The following is a 17,664-nucleotide window of genomic DNA, read 5'->3' as shown; positions in this document are numbered from 1 at the left end:
CCAAGGTGTTCCTACTTAGGCTTCTCATGTTATTTTAGGTTTGTTGTTTTTGTCTACTCGTACAGATATGGTCCATAGTGCTTTTAGGATAGATTTATTTTGGATGTTTTTGTGTTCTCCTCTAAAGGGGTTAGGATTCAATTTTTCCTTGGTCAATGGAATGATTGTGCAACCATATTATGTGAATTTTTTGTTTTTCTTTACACTACTAGATGACCAATAATGATTTCATCGTTTCAGGAAACTATTTCTTCTTCGGCTTCTCTTCTCCGCAAGTAGTAACTCAGCCTTCTCAATTGCCCTTCTCGCTCTATTTATGCACAAGGGACTAGATCCACACTTGAAATGATTACGAAACCACTCTTGAATCGCTGCCTCCACTTGCACCATTGTGAGCTCATCAAACTTTTCTCCCCAAAACTACCAGCCAGTTCCAGTGTCACTGACTATCTACAGGAAGCAGAATTCTGGATAAGGTCCTTATGTGAAAAAGCTAATCCCCAATTCGATGATGCGGTTTCGCTTTTCAGCGAACTCATTGATTTGAATCTCGTTCCTTCGCATCCCACATGCAATTTCCTTGTTCGAGCCCTTGCCAAGTCAGAGAACCACAATTTGACTCTCCCAAGTGTACAATTCGATGAGCCGTGTTGGCATTTCCACCGGTTTTCTAACTCTGAGTGCTCTGATTGACTGCTTTGTGAATACACGTCAGGTTGAATTTGCTTTTGGGGTATTGAGTCTGATGGTCGTGGTTTTAGTGTTACTGTATACAATGTGAATATTGTATTGAAGGGTTTGTGTCGAAATGGCAAGGTTGTTGAGGCAATGGAGCTTTTTCGACAACTGGGTAGAGGTTGGATCTCATTTGATATTGTTAGCTTTAATACACTTATAAGGGGACTTTGCAAAGCAAAAACACATGGAAGGAGCTCTGAAATTGAGAGATGAGATGGAGGTAACAAATTGTAGCCCCAATTTGACTACGTACACCATTTTGATGGATGGACTATGCAAGGAGGGTAGAATGGACGAAGCTATGAGATTGTTCAAGGAGATGAGGATGAATGGATTGGTTGCTGATGTTGTTGCCTATGGGACACTTATAAGTGGTTTCTGCCATAGAGGGGATGTTATTAGGGGCAAGGAACTCTTTAATGAAATGTTAGGACAAGGAATTTCCCCAAATGTGATCACATATAGTTGCCTGTTAGATGGTCTGTGTGGGATAGGTCAATGGGAGGAAGCAACAACAATATTGAACTCTATGACGGAACGAGGGGTCCGGCCTGATACTGTCACTTACACAAGTTTAATTGGTGCTATTTGTAAGGATGGGAGAGCCGACAAAGTTGTCAAGTTATTTGATTTGATGCTAGAGAAGGGTGAAGAGCCGAGTGTTGTAACGTACAATGTTCTAATAAATGGATTGTGCAAGGAAGATTTGGTAAGCGATGCTTCTAAAATATTTGAAATGATGATTGAGAGGGGGAAGAAGCCTGATGTGGTTACTTACAACACTTTAGCCACAAGACTTTGCAAAAATGGGAAGGTTAATGAGGCAATCATTCTTTTTGATATGATGTTGAAAGACAATAACTATGTTAAACCAGATGTATACAAACTTAGTGTGCTGATCCAGGGGCTCTGCAAAGAAGGTCGTCTTGATGAAGCTTTGGAGATTCACCATAAGATGGTTGTGGATGGGAACATCTGTGACAACGTAGCCTATACTTCGCTGATTCAGGGTTGTCTAAAGGAAGGGAATGTTGAGAAAGCTATGGGGTTTTGGAAACAGGTGCTTCAGTCAGGGCTAACTCCAGATTCATTCATGTATAGTGTTATGATAAATGGATTCTGTAAATTGCATATGGGTAATATAGCGAAAAGGATTCTTATAAAAATGAGAGTTGCTGGGCTTTACCCTACCTTGTTTAGCTACAATCAACTGATAGCAACTCTGTGCAAAGAAGGCAGTTTGGTGCAGGCAAGAGGGTTGTTTGATGAGATGAGGAGTTTGGACTGCGAACCTGATGTTGTGTCATTTAATATAATAATTGATGCAACTCTGAAAGTAGGGGATATTCAATCTGCCAAAGGAGTACTTGAAGACATGCTTCAAAGGGGTTTGGCCCCTGATGTTGTGACCTTTTCCATATTAATAAATAGGTTTTGTAGGGCTGGCCAGTTGGATGATGCTAAGAGTGTTCTGGAGAAAATGATTGCTCATGGCTTTAAACCAGATGTCTACGTATTTGATTCTCTTCTTAAGGGTTTTTATTCATGGGGAGAAAAGGAAGAAATCATCCGCCTGCTTCATAAAATGGCTGCTCTGGGTGGTGTTCTCGACCCAGTAATAACTTCAACCATCTTGACGTGTCTTACCTCTGAAGATCTCAAAGATCCCGATGATGTAAAGCTTTTGTCAAGTTTTCCTCAGCAAACTTCAGAGAAGGATAAAGCATCCCACGAAACTCCAAAAATTCATCCTAACCAATAGCTAAGCCCTACCTGATTATTTTTGCATCTATTTTATAATGCTTGCTTTCTGGTGGTCCTAACAGGAATAGCCACAATATACAGTTTTCCATCTTTATATTCTTGACTCTTTTTTTTTTTTTTTTTTTTTCCGTCATTGTATTAATGTTGACAGGTCAGGATGCATTTTGTAATTTTTCTTTTTCGGATTATAACATGGCACTGTATTGTACAATGCAGGTAAGATTTTCCTTTTGATTTTGATCAGCAACATCATCTAAAACTTTAACTCTGCAAGGCAAGGTCAGGTACGTATACTTGGCTCTTTAATTATCTTAATTCTACATGACGGGACCACCCGCTAAATGAATTTGAGTTCTTTTGATGGTCATTTGTTGAAACATGCCACTGTTAGTTTATTTAGTTTCTTTATTTATTTTGTTACATTTTTTTTTTTTTTTATATTTTGTGAGGGTCTCTGTCTAAGGATACTCAATTGGTCTAATCGACCCTCCAGCAGACTCAGTCAACGTACATACACACATTAATATATATATAAATATTTTTTAGAATATATATTCAATATATATATAAAGTTTAATAATTGTAAATTTAAATATTTAAGAAAGTTAATTTGTTTCATTAATAATCTATTTTATTGCCCGCAGAAGTTGAAATTTACTGCTTCTGCCTAGTTCTATTGTTTTACAAAAAAAATATTATTTTTTTGTTTTTGACAACATTTCTAAATATTAGGCAAATAATATAAAAATAGAAAAAAAAATTAAATTATAAAAAAAAAAATTCCCCTGACCGTGTAGCACCAAAGAGAAGAATTTTTTAAAAATGTTATAATTTTTTAAATAGTTAATAAAATTTTAAATTATTTAACAAATTACTATTCTTCTTCTAACTCAATATATATGCTACTTTGGAACTAATGAAAAAGAGTATTATGTTGATGAAAAATAGTGTAAATTAAAATATTTCATAATTCGATTTGCAAAAAGATAAATACAATCTGGACTGAAAATAATTTATTTATATATTAATACATGAATGTTATTTAAATATAAAAAAATGCGTAAGATTTAAAAAATGAAAATATGAGTAGCTCATAAAATGCAAAATTCAGAGTGGAGTAGGGATAAATTCTTATTTAACTCCTCGGTCTATCTATCTGCCTTGCTGGCAATGACAGTCTTGGAATGCTGCGAGCGGGTAGAAATCTTATGCGGAGATGCTCATCTTCATTCCCCGCAAGCCCTCACTGCCCTCTTAAAATCCTAAATTCCGAGATCTACCGTCCGGACTCGCTCGCGCGCTGCATCACCCTTTCGGCATCAAGGCCGAGCCTATCGATATGGCGGCGCAAGAAGGAGATGAGCAAGGAAGCACTTATCGCTGCCAAGGAGCTCAAGAGGCTGCAGTCCTATCCTGTGCGGTTCGAACGGTTTATGAAGTCCCATGTTTCTCGCCTCCTCAAGTCTGACCTTGTAGCCGTCCTCGCCGAGCTCCAGAGACAGAACCTCGTATTTCTCTCTTTGAAGGTTTTCCAACTCTTATTCTTTTTCTTCGTTACTTGCACTGTTGTTTGGCTACTGAGGTAATTTACCAATTAAAATATTAAGCCCGACTGTTAGAATTTAACGGGAATAAGGACACAGTTGCAACAGATTAGCCATTTTTCATTGGTCAATTCTGGTAATTTAATCTTGCATTGTTTCTTGGACTATTTTTTTTTTTACATGTTAGGGTTGCTTTGTTTTGAGCTATATCAACATTTGGTTCTTATCCCACGGAAATACTGCTGTGCGAGTGTTGTTTCCTTTTCATGTCTTTGTGTCAAATGTGCAAGGTGTACGTAGGATAGTAAGTAGACAGAAAGAAATGCTTTGGTAGCTGAATTTGAAGGTGCGCATTGGAAGCTCACAGCTAACATTGCTTTTGTCTAAATTTCTACTTTGTTAATTTTTCAACTTTTTCCTCCACCTTTCCAAAGACTCAAGAAAGGATTAAGCCCCTAATATTATCATTGCCATGAATAGATATGTTAGAATGCCATGCGTTTATATCATTCATATCTGTCATATAACACTCAAATATTCTCTATGCTATTCAAATAGCCATGATGACATTAATGAAGGTGCAACGGTCAACAAACATGATGCTAGGCTTCTGTGTCATTCACGAATATTGCTAGTGGTGCTGTTTTGGATTCTGCCACTTCTGAAACACTCCAAGACATCTAGTATTTGTCCAAACTTGTGATATTACTTTTTTAAAATTATTTAGAACTAAGAACTCTTTGGAAACACTGTACGAACTCATTATTATTGCTAAATACATTCATGAAACTCGCTATGAGCTATAGAGCCCCAGTGACAAATAAAATATAGCGTTATTATCAATTCCTTTTCTTTTAAACTTTTCAACTGTACAAAATAATTTTCCTTTTTCTTTTTTTGGTTTGTTATGAAAAGAGTTCTGACACCCTACATAATAGGATAAAGTCTTCGTATGTTGTTCTTGTTTGACTAGAGTTCCAGTGTACTTAACTAATCTTTTTTCCAAATTTTCTTTAAAGTTACCTGCTTGGTAGAGAGCTTATTTGGCCTTGTAATATGGTTCCTTCATCAATAAATAATTTATTGCAATATCAAGTATCCCTTACTTGTTACTTTGAATTGCTTGCTTGCTTTGAGCCCAGTTGACTTGATTCTTGTTTGTTTTCTTTAGCAAACTTATGGAACAGATTGCTAGACTAGTTGGGGTGGGGTCTAAATGATTAATTCAAAATAAGTGCTATAGAGATATCATAAGCAACTCCTTTTATGAATTATTGAACAATGGACTTACAAAGCTATTATCATGTTTAGAAATCTCAATATTTCAAGTAAAGTTGTGAAAAGGATGCTAGAGTTAAATTTTTGTTTGCTATACTAAACAATAATTATATGCAAAGTTTAAATTTATAATAATGGAGGGAGGCTAACTACTTTACAAAAGAATAATTATAGATAAAGATGATTAGAGTGCTAGAATTCTTGTATCTGATCCTACCTAGGAGAATTAAGGGTTGTAATGATGCCTTTATTGATCGAGAGATTGACTTTGGCTTGTTGCCCACCTTTATAAATATCAAAATTAATTAAAAAATTATAATGAGGTGAATTTTGGTCACAATGTTAACGTTGCTCCTTTTTGATTGGAAGGCCATGAGTTTGAGTTGTAAAATTGATTAAATATTTGATTGGTGCCATCGTAATTTTTAAAGCTATCATGAATGCATCTATTTACATTTAATTAAATCATAATGAATATATATTTAAATGGTTGAATTTATTGATTAATGTTGAGTGTAAAAATAATAATATAAAAGATAAAGTTAACGGTCTATCTATCGCTTAAACTTTTAAATGATATAACGGTCAACTTTTCAACATAATATCAAAGTAGGCAAGGGTCATAAGTTTGTACCTCATCGTTAACTAAATATTTAAATAGTTGAATGTGTTTGGATCAGTTATATAATGAAGTTCTAGCCACAAATGAGGGGAGTGTGTTAAAAGTTAAGATATATATAAATCTATAAAAGATAAAGTCAACCCTCTATTTACTAGCTTAAGCTTTTAGATGGGATGTTGGTTAGTAATTCAATGGTAACATGTATAATTGTTTGTTTGTAAAGTAGTGTTAGAATTAGAAAATTAGAGAGGAGAAATGAGTAGTAATTGTATAAGTAATGCATGGAGAAAGTACAAGTTAGTTTTTTTTACTCTTCAGTATTTAACATGAAATGGAAATCAAATAAAGTTGGAAAAAATGCTCCTAACCTTCTGATCCCCTAAGAAAAAGCCTGAAACGCTGTGTAGTATGATATGGGCATTACTGCTCAAGAAGTCCCACATGCAACATGCAAGACACAAATGCAACCCGTAGTCATCCAAAGCCTCTCTAAGGCTTCCAACCTAACTTCATCAGCTTCTACCAAGGCAGCAAACTTAACTTTCTCATCTTGTTAATGAACACCGCAAACTAATTCCCACTAAGGTGGCAATCCTCTCAAGATGAGTTTTAGACTTTTTGTTAGAACTATTTCGTAAATTTATAAATTTGAGTTTAGTTTTAGTTATCAATACAATATTATTGTAATATAATATATTAAATATGATGTTATATTATGTAATAAAATGTTATATTAATCTTGTCATTTTTTAACATACTAATAATTTAATATAACATTATACTAATAAAATTATAATAATATGTTTTAGTTATGATATGATATTATCTTATATTATGATGTTATGTTGTATAATATTAATGTAATGTTATTTTTATATGATATTATACAATATTGAAATATAATTGTAAAATACTAGTATTATTGATAATATCAATAATATCATGAAACTAGAAGACTTCAGCTCGCCCAGCTTGCCTCAACCTCACCAAGAAGGTTAAACTTGAACCCTTAAATTCGCGTGTACTTGGTTGAGTTGAGAACACTACCATTGGACCAAACAACTAATTTATTGAGTTTGGCTTCAAACCCTTCTCAACTTGCCTTGAAACCCAAAACCAAACAGGGTTTTATTTTGATAAATGAAACATGTTGGGAGCTTAAATACTTGATGTAAATGGACGTAATCCTTGTCTTAGGGACAAGGTGTGAACTGATATTGGGATATCTATGGCTTTATCTTGCATCAATGTAAGTTCTCAGAGTCACTTCATTTGTATGAATGGCATTGGTAGAGTATGTCAAGCCCCAAGACTTGAGGAGGGACAATTATGGAAATCAAATGGTTTGAACAGAATAGAATGAGAAAGAGAGATAGAGAACAAGAGAGAGAGGCGAGAGAGAGATAGGATATGGAATAGAAACTTATGTATTCTTTGATACCCCTTCCATTCTGCCAAAGGTCTCTTTTATAGAGCCCCTAGCCACATCGTCATACACCTAGAATTTCCCCCCAATTACAAGCATACCCCTAGGGTCATGATAGAGTTTGAGAAGGTGTGATGTTGTGATGCATCACTATTTTATGTTGGATTAATGTCATTGTTAATAGGCATTAGTGACCAGTGCATATGGGTCCCTAAGGTGGGATATGTCCATAGAGGAGGACCATCGCCTTAGCGGAAATCAGTTTGTGGTGTTAATTATCAAGTTGAGAATATTGGTTTTGCCATCTTGATGAAAACTAGTGGGGTTTGGTTGGAAGCCTTGGAGAGGCTTGGGATAAGCACGAGTCGCATTATGTCTTGAATGCCACATGGGAATCTTACCAAGCCATTGTGCTCATACCATACTACACAGTGTTTCATGATTGCTGTGAGGAGATTAGGAGCTTAGAAGCATGAAGATATGCATATTTGGTTTATGTTGTGCATTTGGGAGGTTGATAGTGTAGATCTCGAAACTTTGATGTTGTTGTGCATTACAACGAAGTCCTTGCAATTTATTGTGTAAAGCATATCATGCTTTCGAGTGATTAAGGTTGAAATTGGGAAGAAAAAATGCATTATAGGAACGATGGTCACTAAGATAGGGGATTGAATCATGGCCTACGGATCAATAGGCGAGGATAAGGTGACTGAAGAATTGCTAGACGGATGAATCTGCGCCTGATGCTTTTGAAGTGGCACCTTATGGATCGCCTGATGCGTTGAGTTGAGAGTTTTCATGAAACGAGAACTGTTTTGACAAACCCAACTTAAAAATAGTATGCTCATGTACAAATGGAGGTTTTGGGGATAACCTTAATAAACTCCAGCTCAACCCATCATGCACTGAAAGACCAGATGGGCTAATGGAATCGTAAGATTCTTTGGGATAACATCCATCGTGCAATATTTGGTTAAGGTGCAGGTAGGGTTTACATTGAAGAAAAATAGTGTTTGGAAAGGGAAATTTTTTTCATTAATTCCTCTTAATCTCCAACCTACCCCTCTAATTATCCCTTAGTTTGGATAATGTAATTACGGGGTGTCGCTAACATGCTCATGTCCATAAAGAAATAGTTCAACATTTTTTTGCTCTAATTCATATCTTATTTTGCAGTTGTACGATGCGGTGCGTAAAGAAATATGGTACCGGCCAGACATGTTTTTCTACAGAGATATGCTTATGATGCTTGTGAGGAACAAGAAAGTGGATGAAGCAAAGCGAGTCTGGGAGGATCTGAAGCAAGAGGAGGTTCTTTTCGACCAGCATACATTTGGGGACATTATTAGGGCCTTTCTTGATAATGGCTTGCCCTCAGAGGCAATGGACATATACAAAGAAATGAGAAGATCTCCTGAATCTCCACTATCTTTGCCATACCGAGTCATATTGAAGGGGCTCATTCCATACCCAGAACTGAGGGAGAAGGTGAAGGATGAATTCTTAGAGCTTTTCCCAGATATGGTTGTGTATGACCCACCTGAAGACCTCTTTGAGCATCAGGAGTGGAGAAGGGAAAGCGAAGAGGATTAATGTAAACAAATCACTATACTGGATTGTACCTGGGGAGCGACCATTCCAGCTAGTTGATAGCACTCAATGCCACATACTGGGCGAGAACCAGAAGTTATAGAGTTACCTCCATAGCTCCCCTGCTGGTACATAATTTGAGTAGAAAACTGGGTGCTGATTTGCATTAACTAAAAGGACGCGATGATATACACTCTTTTTATGCGGTCAGCGACCTCCTTTTGCAGTTTGAATGATTTGTTTGAAATTATATTTGGAGATTGGCCTGACATTTCGTTTATTATTAAATTCAATATTATGAAGTGAGCCTCTGGGAAATTTGGTTTTCTGGGTTCTGTAAATCAGTAGGATCGATTGTGCTTCATTTATAAACATTGTGACAATGTTGACGGATTGACACATTCGCAATGTGAGCATGATTTTAAGATTACTTGTTAATTTGCAGATTCTTCTTTTCTCTTGCCATTTGGCTTATGTTCGCTTTGGTCATATTGTTCTTATATTGAAATTTAAACCTTCTGCATTTAGGTTTTCAAATTAGCTTTTATGGAACAGAACAAAAAATTATAAAAAAAGAATTGAGATGGAAGAGATAAGATATATTCTACATTTCTATGCACCTCTTTTTGTAAGATATAACAGTAGATTTATTACAGTGGTATTATTATTATTTTGGATATTATTACAGGAATGACTACCAATAAGTTAGTTTCTTAATACAGTTACCGAACACTATGGTGTAACTCTTCTTGAGCTAGTTCTTTTTATTTATTTTTCTTACTTTTTTTAAGCATGCCCTTTTGCTAAAAAAGCTGGTGCGAAATCGACCCTTAATCTATTTTGATGATTTTGAGAGAGCGTTGTGCTTGTATCTCTCTTATGTACTATAATTCCTTACGGTACTGTTTTGGGGCTTTGAGCATTTGAACTTTGGAACAATCAGCAATGAAAAATTGTGCCTTGTCCTTTATGTAGTTAAGAGTGGCTGGCAGAGATAGTTTGTGGAAAGTTGCTCCAGGTGATGCAGAAAAATTCCAGGATTTGTGGTTGGTGACTGGGTTCGGGTGAAACAATTTCTGGGAAATAGGCTTTGTCCTGAGGGAAATGTATCTGGAAGAGAGAATTTAGCAGTGGTGCACAGTGTACACGATTTTTTCAATTTAGAGTTGGCATGTTGTTATCGTAAAGGAAGGTGGGATGTCCACTACTCCGAAGTTGAAAAGGTTGAATGCTTTAAAACAGGACAGCATGTCCGCTTCCGTGTCGGACTTAGTGAGCCAAGATGGGGCTGGAGAGGTGCCTGTCCCACTAACAAAGGTGTCATAGTTGGTGTAAATTATAATGGAGAAGTTAAGGTTTCATTTTTCAATTTACCAGGCTTGTGGAGGGGAGATCCTGCAGATCTTGAGGTGGAGCAGATGCTTGAGGTGGGTGAATGGGTGAAACTGAAGGATCATGCTGCCAGGCGGAAATCCTTGGGACCTGGCAGTATTGGGGTTGTGCAAGGACTAGGATATCAAACCGATCAGTGGGATGGCACTGTCTCTGTTTGTTTTTGTGGAGAGCCAGAATTGTGGGTAGGGTCCATTTCTGAGCTTGAAAGAGTGAATAGGCTTCAAATAGGCCAAGAGATGCGGGTGAAGCTCTCTGTTGAGCAGCCAAGATTTGGGTGGTCAGGCCATACCCATGCAAGCATAGGTACTGTAACAGCAATAGATGCTGATGGTAAGCTAAGAATATACACCCCAGCTGGCTCAAAGACTTGGATGCTTGATCCATCTGAAGTTGATCTGGTGGTGGAAGAAAATATGAGAACTGGAGATTGGGTGAGGGTTAAGTCATGTGTAGCAACACCATTTCATCACTGGGGAGAGGTTACTCGTGAGAGTATTGGAGTGGTTCACCGAATGGAGGGAGAAGAGCTTTGGGTTTCATTTTGTTTTCTGGATAGACTTTGGGTATGTAAAGAAAGAGAGATGGAAAAGGTGAGACCTTTTAGGGTGGGTGATAAGGTGAAATTTAGAGAGGGATTAACAAAACCGAGGTGGGGATGGGGGATGGAAACACCTGCCAGCAAGGGCGAGGTGGTTGGAGTTGATGCCAACGGGAAGTTAAGAATCATGTTTAAATGGAGGGAAGGACGCCCCTGGATTGGAGACCCTGCTGATCTTGTTCTTTACCAGAGCTCTAGTGAACATTTCCTGAGGGATCAATCCTTGTGTTTCCATTCTTATGGAAGCCTGCCTGAGCATCTGTAAGGTTTCAGGTGGTTTCTCTCGTTGCCGCATGGAAAGTAGGCTTGTTTTATGGCTGATAAATCGATATGCATGACGAAAGAAGCTTCTAGATTTCATTTACAAGTTCTCAGATCGATGGGGGATATATCAAAATCCAAGTCCAAGTCGCCAAGTACTATGGTTGGTCCATAAGTTGGGGGTCATGGATATGCTATGTTAGATTGAAGCAGCCACTGTGGGTGGCATTACTTCTTAAATTGGCCTCTCATAGATAGATCTGTACAGGGTTGGGATCCATGATCTGGGCTGCTCTCTCTTACACCAGTTAATTATTTTGACTTAATATCTGTATAGATGATTGTAATTTTTACGGTCAGCATCGTGGGGGAATAAGATACGTTTTCTCCATTCCTTTTCTTCTTCCATTTTTAAGTTAAGGATGCATGGAACTGATGTGTGTGTTTATTATTTATTTGTTCTAATTTAGGGTCCATTTTAATTGTCCCTTTAAATTGTGAAAATAACCTTTTTGTGAAGTAAAAACAAAGCTGCTTCTGAAGACTAGTGCTTTGTTTCCCGATTCTCGTGAAACAAGGAGTGGTCTCGTGCATTATTGGGAATATTCATGTAAATTGGTGGTTCAAATTGGATCCCATGTCTATTGGCAAGTGCTAAGCATGACATTATGTTTTTGAAATATTCAAGAATTTGCGAAGCTGAAGCCTAAGATCGATTGATTCTTATAATTTGGGAAGTTTGACACACTTGGGATGTTCTTTGATTCAACCCATTTGTCAATCTACACTGTTGCCTAAAATGGATATTCTTGGTTGCAGGTCATATAATAAATCGCAAGAGCTTGAAGACCTTTGGTATCTGTTGACAAGAAAAAAAAAACAAAGAAAGAAGCAAACCATTATAGTCTCTTGCCACTTAAAAGTTTTTACTTCACCTATAAATCAAAACGGTTTCTGCATCGAAGAAAGAGTATTTTGATTCTATACTTTAATTGAAAAGATATATATTTTAAAAGAATTTTTGTTGAGCATCATCTTAGCCACAAAACATGATATATTATTTTGAATATATTTTTTTACCAAAAGACATATCTTTCAAATTTATATTATATTTTTATAAAAAGACATTATTTAGATAAGTACTTTCCTTTTCTTTTCATTAAGCATTGCGGACAATCATCCGAACAAATTCATTGGGTAGATTTTCTTTAAAAAACTTAACAAGTTAATAAAAAATAAACGCTTTTAGTTCTTTTGTGTTTAGGAAAAATTGCGAAAGCTATTTTAAGTTTAGGCTAAAATTATTTTAGTGGTATCTTTATTTTAGGAGAAACCTCCTAAAGGGTTTATTATGCCTTTAAGGTGAAAATTATATTTAGTAGTTTCTTCTTTCTTTCTTTTCAGTCTTGTGAATTGGATGCTCTTTTAAAGAAGAAGACAAGGTGATTGATTTGTGGCAACTAGTTTTGTTTGGATTTTGTTATATGAAATATTTTTTTCAAAACTCAACTTTCACATGTTTAAGTGAAATTTTCAATTGGACCCTACTAAGTAGACCTCACACTCAGGTTAATTAACATTTTTCAAATCTTAGTATATTTGATGAAACTAATAAACAATTGCTATATAAAACAATAAGATATTTGATTATACTTAATTAGTCCATCTCAAAGTGAAAGAAGCAACATATAAATATAATAATGAATCCATAAAATAGGATCTTTCTCTTACTTTAGCCTTCACAAAACAAGGAGTCAAAACACCCAAAATCCTCTTTTATCAAAAGTAGTGTAATAATACATCAAGCGTCTTTATCTATTTTATTTCTAGCCCATATGTCATAAGCCCTTGAATACATGCGAGATGAGTTGGCCCTCCACTTTGTGCTAACATTCATGTAATATGATGATGTATTTTTGGCGAGGAACACTTGGTGTTGTGGAGTACTGGCTGTGGCCTTGGGTTGTTTTGAAGCTTGGTATGAAAACTTTCCACATTAGTTCTGAATAGAACTCGGCCTGTAGATTGAATAATTTTTACAGAATTTCTAAAAAATGTTACTCTCATCCTCTAACCAGACCCAAACTCGAATAGAAGGAACAAGTTGTTTTAGGTAACCAACAAATATTAGTAGGAGAATTATCAGATTAAGCATCATGAATTCTAATAGCTTGTAGTGAATGTTGTCTTTCAGCTTTCACATGTAACCAACCCAACCAGCTTCCATTTTTCATGTTCCATCCCATCTTCTTCATCGTCCTGCAACTGTACGCGCATAAAAATTGGATGGTAAAATGAGATTTCGAACTGCTCTTCAATGGAAGCAAATCAAGCCATTTTATTGGACCAACAAATTTATTTGAATTTGTTTGAACAAAGATAACTGCTACAAAAACCACATTCTTGCCCGGCTGAAAGCAAACCGGCACTGGGTCGGCTCGGTTGCGGCAATTATGATCATGATCATGATATCATGGTTCAGTCGGACCAGTGATGGCGCTATGGTTGCGGGGAGCTGATGATGGAGACCAAGTGTAAATCAGCATGCCAGACATTAGGATGATAGCAGCAGCCACAAATCCCGGTGGCAGGGACGATGCAACGCCAATGTATGGTAATGGGAGCGTGAAGAGAAACACTGATATTGGCACTGCGATGCAAAATCCAAATGGAGATGAACACATCAGAGGGGGATAAAAAAACAAAACAACAACAAAAATGCTCCATTATCCAACAGACAGGAGATTGTTTACATCTTCCAGGTACTTTAAGCTTTGTAGGATCCTATCTCTATCCAGCTAGTTGCTTCGCATGTTGATTCATGTGGGCATAATTTCCATTTCCAATCGTCAGGGATGATTACTGTTTCTCCTCTTGGATGCACTATTCATATATTCTCCTATATATTTAGTTCAAACCAATGTCATTTAACTGTAAAATATGTTCTACCCTCATTAAGAAGCCAACCACCAAAAACAAGTACAAAAACTATTTAGAAACAAGAACAATAAATGAGTAGGTGCCGACCACACCTAACGGTAACTGAACTGAGGCTATGCCTCTCCCGGCAAAGCCAAAAGACTATATTGGCCAATGTGCAAACTGCACCTCAAAGATAAAAGGCAAGACCAACTTAATCCAGCCATGCTCAAGCAGGGCCCCAATAGAAATCAAAAAGGATGAGTTGGTAAGCCATATATACTTCGGGTAGGTGTGGGTAGAAAGAATGACCTGTGTGATGATTACTGGATGATAGCAATATATCTTCTTTTTTTATGTACATGGATGATAGCAATATATCAGAGATCATATATCTGGTCGTGATATATGTCCTATTGGATTTAGCTGAGGTTGGCATTCCAGGGAAAGTCAAAACTATTTCAACTTTAAATGTAGACTCTCTGGACACCAGACCTTGCCAGAGTGGCACCTTTACAAACTACAAGGCCATGCTAATGGAACACCTCAATTGATTTTGTCAAAGCTTTATTACTTGGAATTTTATAATTCTGTCTGACCACCAAGTCAACTTGAATTTAGTTTTACATAGGCTCCATGTAGAGCACCGAGGGTTATATCATTGACAATAATATGAAGATTGCTTTGGCCAAGTGAATGGCATACCTGAAATTGTGGATGCAAGACAAGATACCACAGCAGATGCAGCAAAGATATGTTGAAACCCATGTTGACTATAACAAAGAGTAAAGGCAGCAGTGGTGCACCATCACATCCTGCAATATAGATACCAAACAAATAAGAACAATTACTCTGGCCTTATTGAAACATCAATTGCATGAATTCTATTATATTACTAAGTCTATAACAATTCCAGCAACACAAAGGAAAAATTATATTTTACTTTTCCAGAAGGTGTAAATGTAATATTTACTAGCTGCGCCTTATCCACAATAAGAAAAGATCTAGGAGGAATCCACTCAATCTCCACAACTTACTAAGGAGGTTCCTATTCCATAGGATTGTTATCAGAGCAATGGTGTGGATGAGCTTGCCAATTCCCAAATCCCATGGATGAGGTTCCTCTTTTGTGGATCAAAATCTCATGACAGGCCATCCTCTTCTCCACAAAGGTTAACCAGGGCGACACTAAAATTTATCACTAGCATCCCCATAAAATAATCCCAACAAAGAAGCCTCTTAGGATGCTAGTAGGACAGAATACTAAATTTCAAGGATTAGTATTGTTTATTTCATTTTATTTATTTATTTCCGATTTTAATTTATTTCCTAATTTCTTCTAATATCTTTTTGTTTCCTTTAGTAGAATCCTATTTAGATTGAATTAAGCAATCCTAGTTAGAGTAAATTTTTATCTGTTGTCTACAAATAGGACTTCACATTGTAATTGAGGGTAGCGTTTGATTATTTGCATTGATTAATGACATTGATTTGAGTAAACGAGTTTACTCTTGTGTTTTGTTTCAGATTCTGCACTAATTGGTATCAAAGCCAAAATTCTGAATTGTATTAGAGGATTTTCTAAAGTTAATTTTAGAAAATCATCTGTCTTTCCATTGCGGATGCACCACCTTCATCATTTGAGCACACACAATCTGCATCGTTGAAGTTCTTCAAGCATTCAGCAAACAGAACCATCAACTTTCAGCCATTGCCTGAAGCCATCCACAGCAACCTTTAGCATTCTGAATAGCCTTCACAAAGTGAAAGTCCTACCTCTGAAGACATTGTAGCAGCTGGCATCATGGTTGGAATCCTTGCATAGCCTTGCCAGAGAAGTTGGAATCCTAGCCAAGTGAGTTGCTGGAGCTGAGAGCCTTTGTAGAAGCCAACTATACCAATTTTTCTGCTTTCCTTGCCAGAAGCCCTCAACTGAGGTCGACCACCTTCACTGGAGCTCCTGACAACATAGATGTAGGCCGTCGTTACATCCTCCAGAGTCGAGAACTTCAGCCATCATTGACCACCATTTGCAACCACACGGTCGCATCCTCTTGCTCTGTTGTCCACCCCTTAAGCTGTCTCTCAAACAATCTCTGCTTTACCCAACTGCAATGACCCTACCCAATTTCCCATTTATTCAATTCCATTCTCTGTTGCCTCGCCAGAAGCTCTCATCTGGTTTGCTCAATTTCTTAGCCCTAATATACTTGTTCTATACAGCCCATAACTTTTATTTATTGATCTGATAACCCATGCCCAACTCCTTGCAAATTAAACCCAAAAACTAATTAACCCAATTAATAATGTTTCTTCTTGCAAAGAAAACAAGTTGTTTCTTTCCTTCTTTGGAATAAATATTCTGTTTTCTGAAATAATGCTAATTGGATTTGTGTGCTTAGGTTTTCAATAACCCTATTTCCCCAACCATGCCCCAAATATATCAAAATCTACAATTCATAGCTACTCACTTACACCAGCATAGGGATTATTATTCATCCATGATCCCTACCTCCTGTTGTGATGCATCACTATTTTATGTTGGATTAATGTCATTGTTAATAGGCATTAGTGACTAGTGCATATGGGTCCCTAAGGTGGGATATGTCCATAGAGGACCATCGCCTTAGCGAAAATCAGTTTGTGGTGTTAATTATCAAGTTGAGAATATTGGTTTTGCCATCTTGATGAAAACTAGTGGGGTTTGGTTGGAAGCCTTGGAGAGGCTTGGGATAAGCACGAGTCGCATTATGTCTTGAATGCCACATGGGAATCTTACCAAGCCATTGTGCTCATACCATACTACACTGTTTCATGATTGCTGTGAGGAGATTAGGAGCTTAGAAGCATGAAGATATGCATATTTGGTTTATGTTGTGCATTTGGGAGGTTGATAGTGTAGATCTCGAAACTTTGATGTTGTTGTGCATTACAACGAAGTCCTTGCAATTTATTGTGTAAAGCATATCATGCTTTCGAGTGATTAAGGTTGAAATTGGGAAGAAAAAATGCATTATAGGAACGATGGTCACTAAGATAGGGGATTGAATCATGGCCTACGGATCAATAGGCGAGGATAAGGTGACTAAAGAATTGCCAGACGGATGAATCTGCGCCTGATGCTTTTGAAGTGGCACCTTATGGATCGCTTGATGCGTTGAGTTGAGAGTTTTCATGAAATGAGAACTGTTTTGACAGACCCAACTTAAAAATAGTATGCTCATGTACAAATGGAGGTTTTGGGGATAACCTTAATAAACTCCAGCTCAACCCATCATGCACTGAAAGACCAGATGGGCTAATGGAACCGCAAGATTCTTTGGGATAACATCCATCGTGCAATATTTGGTTGAGGTGCAGGCAGGGTTTACATTGAAGAAAAATAGTGTTTGGAAAGGGAAATTTTTTTCATTAATTCCTCTTAATCTCCAACTTACCCCTCTAATTATCCCTTAGTTTGGATAATGTAATTACGGGGTGTCGCTGACATGCTCATGTCCATAAAGAAATAGTTCAACATTTTTTTGCT

The 17,664-nt window shown here is 36.9% G+C and overlaps 2 protein-coding genes across 10 annotated transcripts in view; one reads left to right on the top strand and one right to left on the bottom strand.

Annotated features, from left to right (window-relative positions):
* Positions 1 to 17,664, top strand: part of LOC127799332 (pentatricopeptide repeat-containing protein At1g62350-like) — an 89,334-nt gene that overhangs the window by 20,095 nt on the left and 51,575 nt on the right. The window contains exons 1-4 of one of the 9 annotated variants that reach the window (XM_052333307.1): positions 2,481 to 2,499; positions 2,719 to 2,786; positions 3,680 to 4,028; positions 8,549 to 9,280. The exons of 4 other annotated variants lie outside the window; for them this stretch is intronic. In XM_052333307.1, coding sequence (XP_052189267.1) covers positions 3,687 to 4,028; positions 8,549 to 8,965 — 759 coding nt within the window. In that variant the 5' untranslated portion in view covers positions 2,481 to 2,499; positions 2,719 to 2,786; positions 3,680 to 3,686 and the 3' untranslated portion in view covers positions 8,966 to 9,280. Of the gene's footprint in view, positions 1 to 2,480; positions 2,500 to 2,718; positions 2,787 to 3,679; positions 4,029 to 8,548; positions 9,281 to 17,664 lie in introns of those variants that run through there. 4 more of the 9 variants (XM_052333291.1, XM_052333299.1, XM_052333317.1 and 1 more) reach the window with 4 other exon arrangements.
* LOC127799374 (protein CLT3, chloroplastic-like) overlaps positions 13,673 to 17,664 on the bottom strand; it is a 92,437-nt gene continuing 88,445 nt past the window's right edge. The window contains 1 exon segment of the mRNA XM_052333363.1: positions 13,673 to 13,866. Within this exon segment, the coding sequence (XP_052189323.1) occupies positions 13,688 to 13,866 (179 nt within the window). The 3' untranslated portion in view covers positions 13,673 to 13,687.

This window comes from Diospyros lotus, chromosome 1 (genome assembly GCF_014633365.1).
Source record: "Diospyros lotus cultivar Yz01 chromosome 1, ASM1463336v1, whole genome shotgun sequence".
Taxonomy (NCBI): domain Eukaryota; kingdom Viridiplantae; phylum Streptophyta; class Magnoliopsida; order Ericales; family Ebenaceae; genus Diospyros; species Diospyros lotus.
This window is presented reverse-complemented; position numbering and strand designations above follow the sequence as displayed.